This window comes from Desmodus rotundus, chromosome 2 (genome assembly GCF_022682495.2).
Source record: "Desmodus rotundus isolate HL8 chromosome 2, HLdesRot8A.1, whole genome shotgun sequence".
Lineage (NCBI taxonomy): Eukaryota > Metazoa > Chordata > Mammalia > Chiroptera > Phyllostomidae > Desmodus > Desmodus rotundus.
The window spans coordinates 164,409,440-164,425,474 of NC_071388.1; the positions used below are offsets into that span (position 1 = coordinate 164,409,440).

Below are 16,035 nucleotides of genomic sequence, written 5' to 3' on the forward strand. Positions count from 1 at the left end.
ATAAAGATTGAAGAAATATATCACAATCAGAATTATTTGAAAGGGTAATTTCCCTCCTGGGTTTTATGAAATCAGAGAAGCAGAGTATCTTTCATTGTGCTGCTTGTCTTTCTCCTGCCTTCAGTCTTGAATGGGGAGCTTACAGGAGGGGCCTTCCGAAATGGACGTCGAACATGCCTGCCAGCCCCCTGTCCTGACACCAGCAACATTAACCTGTGGAATATCTTGAGGAACAACATTGGTAAAGACCTGTCTAAAGTCTCTATGCCTGTGGAGCTGAATGAGCCACTCAACACTCTGCAGCATCTCTGCGAGGAAATGGAGTACAGTGAGCTTCTGGACAAGGCTTCGGAAACCGACGATCCCTATGAGCGCATGGTACTACATAACAGGGCGGTGCTCTGCGGGGATTTGTCAGCCCTAGGCCTGGGCTAAGGCAGACTTCATTATGATGGCACAGTTGGTTTTTGTGTAACATTTTCCCTGCATAGGTAAGGGAGGAATTGGTCCTTTTGCATCGAGTCCACTACAAGATACACACTTTATGACTTATGCTTGGTTCAGGGTGTTTCTGCAGTCAGGATGTAAAGGTATCGCTCTTCTTAGAGGTTGAAGACATGCCTAGCCTTGCTTTGTTAACTTTTCCTGAAGGCTAAGAGAGCCCATTTGCCTAGGAACTTAGGTCGGACAGCGTGACCTCCGGGTTGTGCTCTGCCCTGGCCTCTATTCCACATGACTGTTGAAAACTTGACTTTCCCTCAGGAAAGCAGCAGCAGCCACAGCCCTTCTGCACACGGCACTAAGAATGTGCGAATGATATAACCTATGACTGGGTTTCAGAAACTTTGAACTTGTGATACTCAGGAAATTGAGTGGGTAAATGAAAAATACTTGGCCTCAATTGCCTGCTGGTTTCTGTGAGAGATTAACCTCATTTACACTTACCTTTATCACTCATGAGTTTATGAAGAGTCTCTACAAATCATATAATATGCAAATACCATCCAGTCAGCACCCCTTGACAGGGATATGTAAAATCTAGAGGAATAAGGGGCAAACAGATCTGGAAGTAGTCTCTCCTATATTATTTTCCTTTCTTAAATGTTTTAACAGGTTCTTATTGCTGCATTTGCAGTTTCAGGATATTGCTCCACCTATTTCAGAGCAGGAAGTAAGCCATTCAACCCTGTCCTTGGGGAGACTTATGAATGCATTAGAGAGGACAAGGGATTCCGCTTTTTCTCAGAGCAGGTAAGTCCCGCTGCACTCGGTGAGGTTTCTGTGTAGGTAGCTGGGCCGTTTTCATGATGAAAATAGATTTGTAAACCTCTGTTTGGGGTGGGTCATGATATCAGTTAACAACAACTCCGTTTATCTATATAATTGCCTCCTACAAATATACGTTCTCTGTGTTTAAACCTGAAGTCTTAAAAGTTAAAATTCAGTAATCTACTTGTACATGTTAATTCACTAATAGAAATGGATGTGCTGATTGCTTTTTATTTGGTGGTAGCCAATATAAGTTGTAAAAAACTATTGTTTATTGAAATTTTAACACTGATGTCATTGGTTTCTGTTTTGTCTTTAATTACCAGGTTAGCCATCATCCCCCCATTTCTGCCTGTCACTGTGAATCCAAGAATTTTGTGTTTTGGCAAGGTTTGTTTTCCAATTACAACTTAAAAATCGAATGGATTATCCTATGAAACAGTTTCTAGTTTCCAGAAGTGCATTGTACTCAGTACATTACATTTCTGCCTTTGGAACTTAGAGAACGTTTATAATTGGAACTCTTATAATTATTATAAGAGTTCAGTTTGAGAAGTTAGGTTTCCTGGTTTGAATATTAAACCATGTTGTCTGGGAGGGGAAGAGATGGTTTAGGAAGCAGGCGCTAGGGAACGGCAGGGCTTCCTGCTGACTGTGCCCACTTGGGGCTATCACTCCGCCTCATTGTGCCCCCTTGTCTGTATCTATAATGTGCAGATTTTATCTGCTGCCCTCTTGCTTCCTGAGGGTGTACAAACACCTGAAGGAAGGCTCCACAGCACATCATCTGTGGTCACATCTATTAAATATATGGATATTTTAGTGGTTTCTGGTCTTTAATTTATTGAGGATTTTGGATTGAAGTCTTTTTAATCAATGCCCATTGTTCAGTCAGAATGTTACAAATTTGCCTAAGATAAAATGTTTCCAAATCCTTTTAGAAAGCATATGTAATATTAAGTATGAATAGTTTCTTTATGACTGGAAGGGTGCTCCATTTGCTTCGCACGTACACTTCCTCAACCTGAAAACACGGAGAGACAGAGCACTGTAAGAGCGCTTCGTTACAAAATAAGGCCATCAATCATGTCTTGGTCAGAAACTCTGTGGGGGCAACAAACACTAAGCTCCCTTAGTTCATTAAAATGGGCCCAGGCAGTTCTTACGAATGTATAGGTAAGCCCGGGTTTCCACAAGGAAAACACAGGTGAGGTGGAGTGCTGGGCCTGGGCCGCATCTGAGCCAGCGTGACAACTTGTTCATTAAGTCCATCTCACTTCCTCATAGTCTTACCTATTTGTATTTAGAGATTTTATTTTTGTACTGTTCTCCCAAATTATATAGCTATTTAAATAAATGTGCATGTAAATCCATACTGTAATTATTTGTGCTATACAACTCATTTATATATATAAACTATTTTCCCTAGCTAAAATTTATAACATTTATCTAGACATTAAAGCATACTAAAGTATACAGGGCTCGGCAAAAGTAGGTTAAATTTCCATCATTACCTAAAAGATAAATCATAAGCGAGGCTATGAAATAGTAACAATAAGACAAATAATATAAATAAATAATGCAAGAATAAACTGTGTTTTGCATACTCACAGCTATAAACCTGCTTTTGCCCACCCCTGTGTGTGTGAGTATGCACGCATACTATTCCCAGCTTCTCCCCAGTTTTATTCGTTGACAACAACGTGTGCTATGCAGAAGTATAGATAGTAGCTTTTTTTGGTGCACGGTTCATCTTTTCACTTTGGGCCATCCTCAGAAACCTGTCATGTTAAATCAACAATATAGAATCAGTTGTCATAACAAAGTTCTTTGTCAGATGTAAAGTGTAATATAAAAGTTAGTTTTTACAGAATAAATCATTAGATATGGTGTATATATATGTTTCTTATCCATTGCCTATGCCATTTAGATATCAGATGGAAAAACAAGTTCTGGGGGAAGTCGATGGAAATCCTGCCTGTGGGAACGCTGAATGTCATGCTTCCGAAGTAGGTTTCTCTCTTCATCCTTTTGGTCTCTTAACTGCTTTTCAAAATCAGAAATGGGCATTTGAAACCCTAACAGGAGTGTCCAACCTTTTGGCGTCTCTGGGCCACACCGGAAGAAGAGTTGTCTTGGACCACACATTAAATACACAAACACTGATGAAAACTGATGAGCAAAGAAGGGGTTTTAAGTAAATTTACAGTGCTGTGTTGGGCCGCATTCACAGCCATCCTGGGCTGCATGCTGCCTGTGGGCCGTGGGTTGGACACCCCTGGTAGGAGGTACCCAGGGTCTGTTTCCCTGTCAACTTTACCAAAGTGCTGAGAATGTTCTCCCACAAAAGCAAATGAGAACTGTAGCATGTGTACTAAAGCTTACTATTTATCTCTTCACATCCTCCTTCATCAGACAACACCAGCTAACCTGTCCCAGTTACCGTGTTAGTTTGCATTTTATATGAAAGATTCTTTTTACCCACTTTTCCTATACAATTTATAATTTTACTTTGAGTTAATCTTAGATCCAGAGACTATTTTAATTTCTAAGTTATTTTATTAAGAAAGACTGATGGAATCCTTTTATGGCTATTTTCAAATTAATTGAGGCCAAAGGCTTGATTGTTTTGTTTCTGTCTTCCTTTGGTTGGTTTGGTTTGGTTTTTGTCTATTTGAGTGACAGAATTTGCTGATGGATTGGGTATGGAGGAAGGTGGAGAGGGAGAGCAATTCCCAGAACCACAAAATAAACTTGCAATATTCGCAGACTCATAAGGAAGAAAGAATTTTCCCAGTGGTATATATAGTGCCTATATCATACCAATTCATAATCATTTTAGAAACTTAGAAGCATTTTTTTAATTTTGAAGTAACATTTTATTTGAAAATAGACATAACATGTAAATGTGATTTAAAGCTATGCCATCTCGTTTCTTGGCAGAAATTCTGTAACCTTACTCCCTGGAATTTGTCTTGCATATGTACTGCCTTAGTTATGCACATCAGTCTTTTCCCAAAGAATTATGCACAACTTTGGTGTTAACTTAGAAAATGAAACAGCCCAGGCCAGTGTGACTCGCTTGGAGCATCGTCCTGTAACCGAAAGGCTATGGGTTCGATTCCCAGTCAGGGCACATACGTAGGTTGCAGGTTCAATCCTTGGTCTCAGGTGCATACAGGGAGGCAACCAATTGATGCTTCTCTCTCTTTCTTCCTCTTTCTCTAAAAGCAATTTTTAAAAAAGTCCTTGGATGAGGATTTAAAAAAAGGATAAGAAAATGAAACAATGTCCTCAGAGTAATCTTTCTTAAATGCACGCCCTATCTGTCTCTCTGTTCCCTGGAATCCTCCCTCAAAGGCCCCTTGCCTGCAGGGTGAATCCAGATTCATTGGTGTGTCTCTGGGGCTTCCCTGCTCTGCCCCATCACAGATGCCCTGCCTTGCCTCCTGCCACACCCATGCACACAAAGCACACTGCTCCCAGGTCCCCAGGTGTGCCCTGCTCCTTTGGCTTCTGGTGCTTCTCCCCAGCCTCCTCTAGCAAGTCTTTCATGGCACGCAACCCACATTGCAGGCAGAACCCCCTTCTGTGTTCTCATGATGCTTCCTCATCATATCTTAGTGTAAGTATTTGTTGCCAAGTCCATCATCCCCTATCATACTGTTGGATCCAGGAGAGCAAGAAATAAGCCCTATTCAGCTTCGTAGTTTTAGCACCTAGCCCTTAAAAAGCACTGACTTGTCCCTTAAATTACTGAATCATGTCATAAATGTCCTTGAGCCCATAAAAACTTTCAACAAATAAATGAGAGGGAAGTGAGGGAAAAGGAAGCTTTGGCCAAAGAATACTCACTCTCATTAGCAGAAATAGTAATATGTATGTGTGACTTTCATTGTTTTTAATTGGTGCTGTGTCTTCCCTAGGTATGGAGATTGCTACGTGTGGAATAAAGTCACCACGTGCATACACAACATTCTCAGTGGAAGGAGATGGATAGAGCATTATGGAGAAGTAACCATTAGAAATACCAAAAGCAGTGTTTGCATTTGCAAACTCACATTTGTCAAGGTAAATAATATCTACAATAGTAAAGAAAAAATAACATAATATGTTTCCTCTGAGGAAGAAATAAAACAATTACCTTAAACAGCCTCAAGTGTGTCTATCCTGAATTCCTGATACATAAGAACACGTTAGAAAGGAGCGCAGACCAATGCGGATGGCATTACTCAACACGCACAGGCTTCGGAACATGTGGAAGTCAAGAAAGGCACCATCTCAAAACAGAAAAAGAGAATTCTTCGTAAAGAATTGCTTTTCTAGCAACCAAGCAGTAGTTCATTAAGTGAAATTCCAGAAAACACTTCTTTCCTATAGCATATCTTCTGGTTTCTATTTCTGTCTCTATTTTTGCCTATAGTAAGTCTTGTTTATATTCCTACGTCTATTCCCACTTGATTACAACATGATTCAAGTGATCTATTTTAGGGACCTCATTATAATGCATTTGTCTCTTTCTGAGGATGTGTATAAACGATAGCTTCCAGTCAGTATAAGCCTACCCAACTCTGCCACTATTACAATCCAAATTAGTTTAAGCAAAAGCATTCCCTTTACCCACAAGAAAAGATGTCTGGGAGAGATGTCTGCAGAGCACCGTTTTCCCTAGTCTCTGCTCCGACGCACAGCACACAGGACCACCACCGTGAGTGAGTGAGTGTGTGTGTGTGTGCGCACGCGCGTGTGTGTAGGGGTGCCGCAGAGTTCGTGGTCCAGGAACCCCACCCACCCTCTCCACCTCCTCTAGTGCTGGTCTCATTCTAATGTGCTGGAAACAGGTAACATAACTGGAACCCTAATACTCAAAATTTCCTTTCCTGGTCATGTTCATTTTAATTGAACATATTTATTGTAGCTCAAAATGTTCTTTTTTTCCCCCTTTTTTTCTTCCCCCCCCCTTTTTTAAAATACAGTCATTAGGTGGCTCAGAACTGAAGAGCCAGGATCATTATTTGCTCTGAGTGATGATGGTGAATGTATGCGTTTAGTTTTGTAGGCTGTGAGAAACTTTGACTTAGGTCTGCCCCTGATAGATGCAGAACTCAGGGCAAGAGTCCAAAGGAAAGTCCCTATTTTTTTTACCTTGACAAATACATACCTTTTATATCAAAGCCTGTGAGGCCAGGTCGGACGCTTTGGAACTTGGGCTGGAACGCGGGCAGTGCAGGGAGCCTGCCCTGGCCCTGCACCTTCCCCACTGGCTGCCCACCTGCAGCTTGGTCCTGCCCTGCCAGGGGCCTCACACACACGGATGCAGTCCAGCCCCACTTCCAAGCTCTGCCCCCACCCCCTCAAATAGCCACCTCAGGCCTAAAGATTCCTGCACTGGTGGGTGGCGTGCCCTTCCACGAATGAATCCAAAGAAAAGGCTTGTGCAGGCCGTGGAAAAGCTGAGAGCCACATGGACAAGACACTGTAGGCCCTGCATACTTGGGGCCTGGTTTGGAATGGGGGCCCTGGGATCCAGTTGGGCAAATTCCCACAGGCTTCTCATGTTTTGGTGAAGAGCATGGCTGGAAAAAGGCAGAGCAGGGTCCTCATGATAAAATGTAGCCATTTACAGAGGCTGTGAAACATATTTCACAAACTACTTCCATAGCATTGCCAGTTGAAAATTATTAAAAGTCCATGAGCGCCCTGGCTGGTATGGCTCAGTGGATTGAGAGCCGGCCTGTAAACCAAAGAGTCGCTGGTTCGATTCCCAGTCTAGGGCACATGCCTGTGTTGCGGACCAGGTCCCTGGTAGGGAGCGCACAAGAAGCAACCACACACTGATATTTCTCTTCCTCTATTTCTCGCTCCCTTCCCCTCTCTCTAAAAATAGATAAATAAAATCTTTAAAAAAAAAAGTCCATGAGCAAAAGGAAAATTCAAGATAGGAGGATCTGAGGAAGAAATTACTGACCTATATACTAGTTTTCGGTTGGGATAGAAATGAAGCCTTTTCTGTATCGTGCTGCCCTGTGATTGCATGGAATAGAGCTCATCCCTTTCTTAAAAGTTAAGAAAACCACCCTACCGTACAAAACATTATGAGGTAGAATTCTGGAAATGGTTTTAATAAGAAATTTCATAAGAAAATTTTCCATATGGAAATTCTAGGGATTGGTGTTCTTTAAGAGACCAGGTGATTTAATTGGGGTTTGGTTCTTCCAGGTGAATTACTGGAATTCTAACGTGAATGAAGTCCAGGGCGTCGTGATGGATCAGGAGGGGAAGGCGGTGCACCGGCTGTTCGGGAAGTGGCACGAAGGGCTCTACTGCGGCGTGGCCCCCTCCGCAAAGTGCATCTGGAGACCAGGTGAGACCCGCCTCGGGAGACCGCCACACGTGAGCTGACAGGGACGGAATGTGAGATCATCCCGTGTGGTCCACCTGGTGTTGTCTTTAATCATGAGATGAACAACCTAGATGCTAAGGCAATTGTAGTTATGTTTATACTTAACGTGTAAATTATTGTCCCAATATTTTGTAGTGAGTTATAAAATTCAGGCCCAATTTAACCACTGGACTTCATGTAATCATCACTCCAAATGCCTACATTTCAGTGCCTACATTTCCAGTGCTAGGTATGGTTACCAAAGAGTGTAGTTAATTGAAGTACACAAACTCAGATCCTTACTCACGTTATTTATTCTGTTTTAATGAAACAAAGGAAAGCCTGTAAACATCTATAACCCACAAATTCAACCACTTACCAGAGTTAAGTGAACTCTTCACTTGAACCTAAAAAGCTATATTATGTTGACATTTCATGAAGCACATCAAGGGAATTCTGGCAATACACTAGCATGTAATTGAATGTCTAGTATAAAGAGAGCAAGTCTCCATACGACATTTAGTTTCATTGGAATTTTGACAGTTCAGCCCTGACTTTAAAATGAGTTGTTAGTTTCTCAAGGGACCTCACTGTGCGCTTCAGCTCCCTGCTAGTCGATGGTTAGTTCATGCTGCAGTTATTTACTGAGGACCGGCCATGCGTCAGGCTTTGCTCTGGGCGCTTGAAATACATCAAAGGGCAGAGTAGGCAAAGATTCGGCCTTCCGGTTTGGTTCAAAAGGGCCAATAAATATCAATTTAGATCTGCATCTTTTTCCATCCCGAAAGGAAGTAGAGTGTTTCTGGTGAAATTTAATGTTCATAGCTAGTCACCCTGGCATTTACTTACCTAACTGAATATTTAAGAGAAAAATTAGGGTGTAGTTTAGCCAGCAAAGACTACGCTATGTACAAAGTTTCATTTTAAAGGCTAGATTTTATTAAGTACATGAGTCTCTCAGTTCTGATCATCAACATAAAGTTTCCCACCTAGCAAAATAAAAACAATTTAAATCAATTGAAAAAATGTATCATCTATTGTTTATAACTACAAATTTGCTGATAGTCGGGGCATTAATTAAAACGCCAGCGTTCAGTCAGCTTCTGCAAGTGTTTGAAACCTCTTTGCCTCTCACGGTGGTTTGCTGGCCTCGTTCCAGGTTCCTTGCCAACCAACTATGAGCTCTACTATGGCTTCACGAGGTTTGCTATTGAGCTTAATGAATTGGATCCTGTACTGAAAGATCTCCTCCCACCGACAGACGCCCGGTTCCGGCCAGATCAGAGGTGAGCATAGCAGTGGCATTTGAAGTGGACACTAGATCAGGGACCCTACTCATGTCATCGAGACTTATTTTCACTACATTTATTTATTTGTTTACATATGTATTTATTTATTTATATTTATTGAATCATGCATCCATTCTTTTATTTACTCAGAAACATTTGTTTTCTGCCCTGGGTAAAACAGTGTTCATAGGATGATTAGAACAGGGGATTAGCTCAACAAAAAATTTTCCAATAGAAGATAACAGATTTTTTTTAAGTTTCCCCTCACCCCTAAACTTACTGAAAGTCTGAAAATTCATGAATTCTCTCTCAACTCAGTACAGAATCACTCCTCACCCAGTGTTTGTACTCGTTTACTTCTATCACTCTGAAGCACGGAATATCGTTTAAACTGGAGAATGAGATAAAATAAGTCACAGGGACACCTAGAAATGCTTTTAGTCAAAGGCCGGAGTTTGCCCCGTGGTGTGGGTCCCACAGCCTGTGGGATGTGCTCAGAATACAGTGCCTTTAATACCTTCTGGTTCTTACTTTTTATTATTTTCATGGAGCTCTGTACTCATGTTGCTCATTCCTACAGAATTAATTTTACTTCTTCCAAAACCTTTATATGCCGTACAAATTCCATGCAAGATCCTTTTCTGTTTCCAGTGTATTTGCGGCTTTACCCGTCCCCTGCCCAAATGTCCCAGTGTGAATGTTCTGCTGTTCAGTCCCTTAGACTCCCCTCTGTCTAGAACACACGGTCTCACTGTTTAACAACCACAGGTACCAATAAGCCTCCTGTGCAGTGTCTATCATGTTCGTCCCTGTTCTTTGCTCTCATTTTGAAATTGAAACATTTGCAAAACACCATTGGATCTGCTTTTTCTTTGTCAATCCCATTTCCGTATTTCCTTTCCAAATTTCATTTACTATTCATTTCCTTTCTGTGGCCTTCTGTAATTTTCTCCAACTGTTACCTTTTTTTGTAATCATTTTTCTCTCTCCAATAAAACAAGAAAACGCCTTCCCTCTCAATCTGTTCTAAAAGGAAATGGAGAACAGCCAGTTACCATCCTCCGTTCTGTGGCCCTTTGCAAGTGCTTTTTGATAATGCGGGAAAGGAGCACAGCCTGGGACTTGACGCTGTTCTAACCCTGGACTCGGTCATCCTGAAGACGTCCAGTTGTAGAGCCCTAGACAGCACACAGCGGAGGGAGGGCATGGGTGGAGGCGGAAGAGGATACGGGGGGGGTGTAAATGGTGATAGAAATAAATTATTAAAGGAAGGGAGGAAGGGAGGGAGCGAGGAAGAAAAGTCATCCAGGCCACACCCCTCACCCTTCGCGTCTACCATCGTGGGTCCATGTGCAGTGATTCTGTTCACATACACAAAAAAACGTTCTTTGATGGCACGCGGAGGTGTGTGTCCCGGTGTGGGGGTGTTCTCGGTGTGTTACTGTTCACTACATGTTCACAGCAACCAGAATGTAATTTTATGTAAATAAAATCATTTTTAATCAGAAAAGAGGATGATATACTAAAAGATTAAAACTGCTTTCTGCTTAGATTTTTGGAAGAAGGAAATCTAGAAGCTGCAGCAGCAGAGAAGCAAAGAGTAGAGGAACTCCAGAGGTCTCGGAGACGATACATGGAGGAAAACAACCTTGAACATATACCAAGATTTTTTAAGTGAGTCAGTTTGTTCCCATAGCAAGTTCCTGTTTTGCAAATGCTTGCCACAAGCAATGAGAAACTCCAGCTGAAAAGAAAATGAGGGATAGTTTAGCATCCGGGGAACGGAAAGGTGGAAAAATTAAGCGGATTTCGGTAAATGGTTTTGGCAGCGAAAATATTGAATCAGATTTTACACTTGTGAGAAGTTCTTGTAAGCATAAAAATAAGTTTTTCTTACCAGCTCTTTACTTTTCATGAGCAGCAAAAAGGAGTGAGGGTCTTGCCCAGAAGACTCTTTGTCCTTCCGCCACACCCTTTCAAATGGGGGGAACTTGTTCCCACTCCCTGACCCGAGACGAGATGGGAGCCCTCTGCCCGCCAGGTCGCCCCAGCTTCATTAGTCTTTAATTTTATCTCTGGCACCTGGAGCTTGTGTCCATGCAGATTAGGTCCCTGTGGGGTGGGATAGTGGGGACTTACTACAGGACTCTGGCGGGGTTATGTATACATCACACTGTAGTTGAAACTGCAGTTTCCAGGGCCAGGACAGATGAGCTCAGAATAACCTCACCCCCGGCACAGCTGCCATCGCATGACTGCCCTGGGGAGGAACAGAGCGCCGCCCTTTCGATATTGAAAGTGCGCCCTTGGACACAGGCCCTGCAGAGCCTCATAGAGCTCCTAAGGTGCATACTCCCCCCCACTCCCACAGTGAGGCAGAGACCACGTGTGCGGGTCTGGGGCCTGAAGCTCCTCGGTACAGTACCTGTACACACTTTGTTTAAGGCACTGCACTTGCCAGCTCTACCTGAAGGTGATTTTTTTCTTGTCCTCAGCCCCTCTGCTGATGACCCTACCCACTTCCACTTCAAATGTTTAACAGCAAAAATGAGTTCATTTCTGGTCAAAAACAGTCAAGTCACCAATCAGCAGCGAGGGCACCGACCGGCTTACAAAGGGCTGCTTACACATCTTGTCCTCCAGAGAGGGTCCGACGGTCAGATCACCTGGATGTGGTTTGTGTCTAACGGTGATTTTTCTATTTTCACAGGAAAGTGATAGATGCCAATCAAAGAGAAGCCTGGGTTTCTAACGACACCTACTGGGAGCTGCGGAAGGACCCCGGGTTTAGCAAAGTAGACAGCCCCGTTCTTTGGTAACTGGGAATGTAGAGCTAGCCAACATCGCACGCTCTGAATGAATAAATGACTATGCACAATTATGTTTCTTAGAGCTCCGCGTGGTTGCTGGGTCTACTGAACACCGACCGTTTGCTTTTCTATTCATCTTTATAACGGACGTTCAGAAGTGCATTAGACAAAGCCCCTGGCCACTTTTGGATCCTTTCTGTTTTGCTGCAACCATATTCCTTAAAAAAAAACATCCACACCCTCCTCGAAAAGTGGAATTCAAGGAGCAGGATATAAAATCCAAAGTCTGATGAGTCTGTGAAGAAAAACAAGCTGTAACTGGTGCTTAAAGCTGATCCAGAGAGTTTAAAGCAACATGACATAAACCACGCGTTTGGTCCTTTTTCCGGAAGCGCCATCCCCTCATCATCGGAGCTCCTGGGTCACAGCATCCGGTCAGCTCGGATTCGAGTGTGTCCGTTGGATGTGGAGAACTCGTGCTGGCCTTGTCAATGAAGACGTGATGCTTCTCAGAACCCGTTCCGTCCGTCCGCCATTGTTCATGCCTTAAGAAATGCAAAGATGTACAATAAATCGTTTTTTTAATGTGTGCTCATAGGTTTATGTGAAGGACAGATCTTTTGAATCATGGCATGATTCACTTAGTGGGATCAGAACAATTATGAGTCTAACTTAAATGGACTGAAAAAGCAAAGCGTGCTTTCCTTTGATACGTTGGTCACTGTATCATATATCTGAAGGGCAAGGAAGAAACAGTGTGCTGGGTAGATTTCTGTATTCACATTGCTTGTCCAGTTCCCGTCCTGCGTCCAGATAATAAACCATCCCTCTTCCACCTAACCTCACAGTGTGCCCTAGTATTTGTCAATATCTGCATTTGATTTGGACACTTGGCATCAGTGTTAAAACCTTGGAAGGAGATAACAGGAAGATGATGGGATTTCTGGTGGGCTTAGGAGTACTGTACACGTAACTGTTTTTGAGTGAAGCACAATGTAATCCTCGTTACTATCCTATGCCCAACCCACTGGCAGCAGTGGGAATCCCACTGGGAACAGAAGCAAGAATGCTAGTAGCTAGCAGCTTATTTGCATTGTTTAAATGAGTTCTATGCAAAATCATGTTTCACATTTTCATCAAGTGATTCTGTTATGATACATGACCATACATTAAGCATTTACCTTGCTGTTGGCAAAGATGTAAAACTTGAGTAAGAAGTTTATACATTCCGACAAGAAGAGGGGGCGGGGGGCAGAAATGCGTTTCGCAAACTTCAGGGTTTGTTTCTTTTCCTCCAATATACACAGGCTTTTGTAGGTACTGCATTGGTATTCCTGAGTTTCTGCACGTAGATGACTACCTAAGTAATTGTACATTTAAAAAATCTCTCTAGAGATGAATTACAAAATTACATACATTTTATTCTTAGTTAGGTTTTTATTCTAGATCCTTACCATGACGTTTGAAGTGTCATTTTAAACTCTGATAACGAGGTTACTGACATTTAACATTTTGTGAGGAGGTGTTGATTTTAGTGTTATTTCTCAGCAAAGCTTTCCTAATAATGGCTAATCCGCTATCAAATCTGCACCCGCTCGTGAGAGCTAAGGCAAACTCTGAAGTCCCTACTAGGTGGAGCACAATTTTAGTTATCCTCAAACTTGCCCTTCCTCTGATCTGGGCCCACACCATGCATGCAGTATGCATCGGTATAGGATGAGATTTCACTCTCGAGCACTCCATTGCCAGAGCTCAGTGTTCCATTGAAGCAGCACCCTGTCTAGGTTTCTCCATGCCTTTTAATTCCCGTTTCAAATGTATAGGTGGCTTGCCCCGTGGTAGTAAGATTTTCCCTTTGTTGTTGATGGCTTTTCTGGTCATTCATCTTGACTCCCTTTTCTCTGCATTAGAATTCTATTAACTCCCTCAGAAAAGTCTGTTCTCCCCCAACTGATAAATTGTTAAATACCACTTAAAGTGGTGCTGGTCTCTACTTACTAACACTTCCCTGAACAGTCTCAAAATATTTCACCGAAAGATAAGGAACACATTTTGCAAAGTAGAGGTATTCTGAGTAGGTAAACAGGAAGGTGAGGCATCAGTTACCAATGGATCTGTCAGGCAGGCAGCTGGGAGAGGACCCAGGACCCCTCAGGAAAGCAACTACTGTTTGGGCTGTGATTGAGAAAGAGAATAACTAGTAGAGAGGACTTTTATGCTAGATAATCAGTTCAAGCTACAAAGTAGGTGAGTGAATATTGGTCAGCGCTAACCTGAAACTCTGATTAGGATTTTAAGATGAGAACGAGGAGGTCAAATTAATTAAAGTCATGCTTTATAATATCCCAGATTTAGAATCTCTTTTGAGATTCAGACTTCTTGATTAGACTTCCAACTCAAGTGACCGGTTCCACTTTAGGTAGTGCACACACTCCACTCGTACCGATTCACAGATCTCCCCATCAGACAGTCAATGCCGTGGCTGCCTCCTCCATTTCACTCTTATTTTGATGGACGGGGTGGCTATGGAATTGTGAGACTTACTCTGTTTGGAATTTTCATCTGCAGAAATTTGGAGCGTTTGAGGCTGATTTGAACAGCAAAAAGATAGAGTAAATATTAGATCCTTCTTGAGAAAACCCGATTTATTTTTTAGAATTTTGCATAAGTCTTCTTATTGCAGGGGCACCTTTCTTCGTTGTTTCTCCCTAAAACAATCTAGGGTAGAGGAGGACGTAGTAAATCTTTATACCTCCCCCATGATTTATTCATAAGCTCCTCCATCTCCCTGAGCCAGTCATTGAGTAGTAAGTGGCAATGGTCCTGTGGACGTGGCTGGACTGAGCAGATCGATGGCTCACACCACACAGGTAGACACGAATTACTGTGCTTCCGTGTGCTGCCACCCAGGGTACAATTTACCCTAAGATTTTGCTGTTACTTTACTGGTTTTTAAAATTAAGTTGTTTATCTTTCTTCGGTTACTTTAAAATACCCCGTCGTTTCCAGGCAATGGTAAAAGTAAGCCTCATTTGAGACACCTTTTAATATTACATACTGATTACATGTGGTATAAAAACCACCAAATGTATTTTCTAGATAAGAGAAACCCAGGGATTTTTCAATACAAGAGATGCCAAGTTGTCAATTTTCTAAGCCTTTGTTCATCATCCTGGCCCCGTGACTTCCCGCGACTCCACTCACCAATCCTGGGGTCCTGCCCTACGGAGCGCTGGGGAAGCGGGTTAAAGAGGAACCTGTTAAAACTGGTTTTGCTTAGTTCTGGTTACACCACCTGTGGCTGGAGAAGAGTTTATAGTTAATCTAATGTACATTTTTGTCATTACGTTGTGGACTTTAATTATACATCTTGTCTAATCTTGTTCCCTGTCATCCTAGATAATGACGCATTCACGGGAGCAGAGCTCCTCACACACCAGGGGGTGTGAAAATGTTTGCACTTGGCTCAAGTTGGGATATCACGAATGTGGCACAGTAAATAGAAAGTTTGTGTACAAAATATTAGTTTTATTTCTATGGGAGTCATTATGTTCAGGATATATAAAATGTATCTAATTAAACAATTATGAATCTATTTTGTGCTCTAGACATGTTCTTTTCGGGGAAAGATGGGGAAAAAATGTCATTGGAGCTAAGATTAAAATGTTTTGTTTTAGGGTTCTTTTTTTGTTTGTTTTTGGTGTTTATTTCAAAAAGCTTTCCAGCCCTTTAGAATACTGCTTATCAAACTTAGATCCTGTAAATTTTAATTTAATTCTTTGGTAAAATTGATACATTTAAACTGTACATTGTATGAGTTATTCTGTTAAACCTGACTTTAATACCTTATTGTAAGAACATACATTTGGACTGAATTTTAAAACCTTGTTGCAGCTTTTTCTACTAGAGAAAATGGCAAATTGTTTAAGCAAGGGTTAACTTTAAGTCTTCCAAAGTAAGATCTAAAGAAGAATGAACTTTTTAAAAATTGCTAGAATGAAGCAGAACGCCCAACATCTTAAGCAAGCGATGAGAAAGCTCCCGTCATTAAGGCAGCTTACAGGGGACAGCTGCCTGTCAGTCGAATGCAGCCTTCTCTTTTCCAAACAACTTCCTGAACTGGTTGGTTTTCCCCTTTCTCCTGGTCCTGACTCCGGGAGGGGCGGGGCAGGGGCACACACATCTCTTGTTTTGCACTGTGCCACTGAGCGGCTGTAACCCATGCATAACTGTGCGCAGTTGTACGGCGACACGTCACTATCGGGACCACTGCATTCAGCTGCCT

The 16,035-nt window shown here is 42.2% G+C and overlaps 1 protein-coding gene across 7 annotated transcripts in view; it reads left to right on the forward strand.

The window, feature by feature from the left end:
- Positions 1-15,456, forward strand: part of OSBPL6 (oxysterol binding protein like 6) — a 197,019-nt gene extending 181,563 nt beyond the window's left edge. For 5 of the 7 annotated variants that reach the window (XM_045196285.3, XM_024561508.4, XM_045196286.3 and 2 more), the window contains 9 exons: positions 125-378; positions 1,114-1,251; positions 1,596-1,659; positions 3,200-3,278; positions 5,196-5,340; positions 7,489-7,633; positions 8,811-8,937; positions 10,492-10,614; positions 11,651-15,456. In XM_045196285.3, the coding sequence (XP_045052220.1) occupies positions 125-378; positions 1,114-1,251; positions 1,596-1,659; positions 3,200-3,278; positions 5,196-5,340; positions 7,489-7,633; positions 8,811-8,937; positions 10,492-10,614; positions 11,651-11,759 (1,184 nt within the window). In that variant the 3' untranslated portion in view covers positions 11,760-15,456. The remainder of the gene's footprint in view (positions 1-124; positions 379-1,113; positions 1,252-1,595; positions 1,660-3,199; positions 3,279-5,195; positions 5,341-7,488; positions 7,634-8,810; positions 8,938-10,491; positions 10,615-11,650) is intronic. The other 2 variants (XM_024561509.4, XM_024561510.4) reach the window with 1 other exon arrangement.
- Positions 15,457-16,035: the final 579 nt, after the last annotated feature.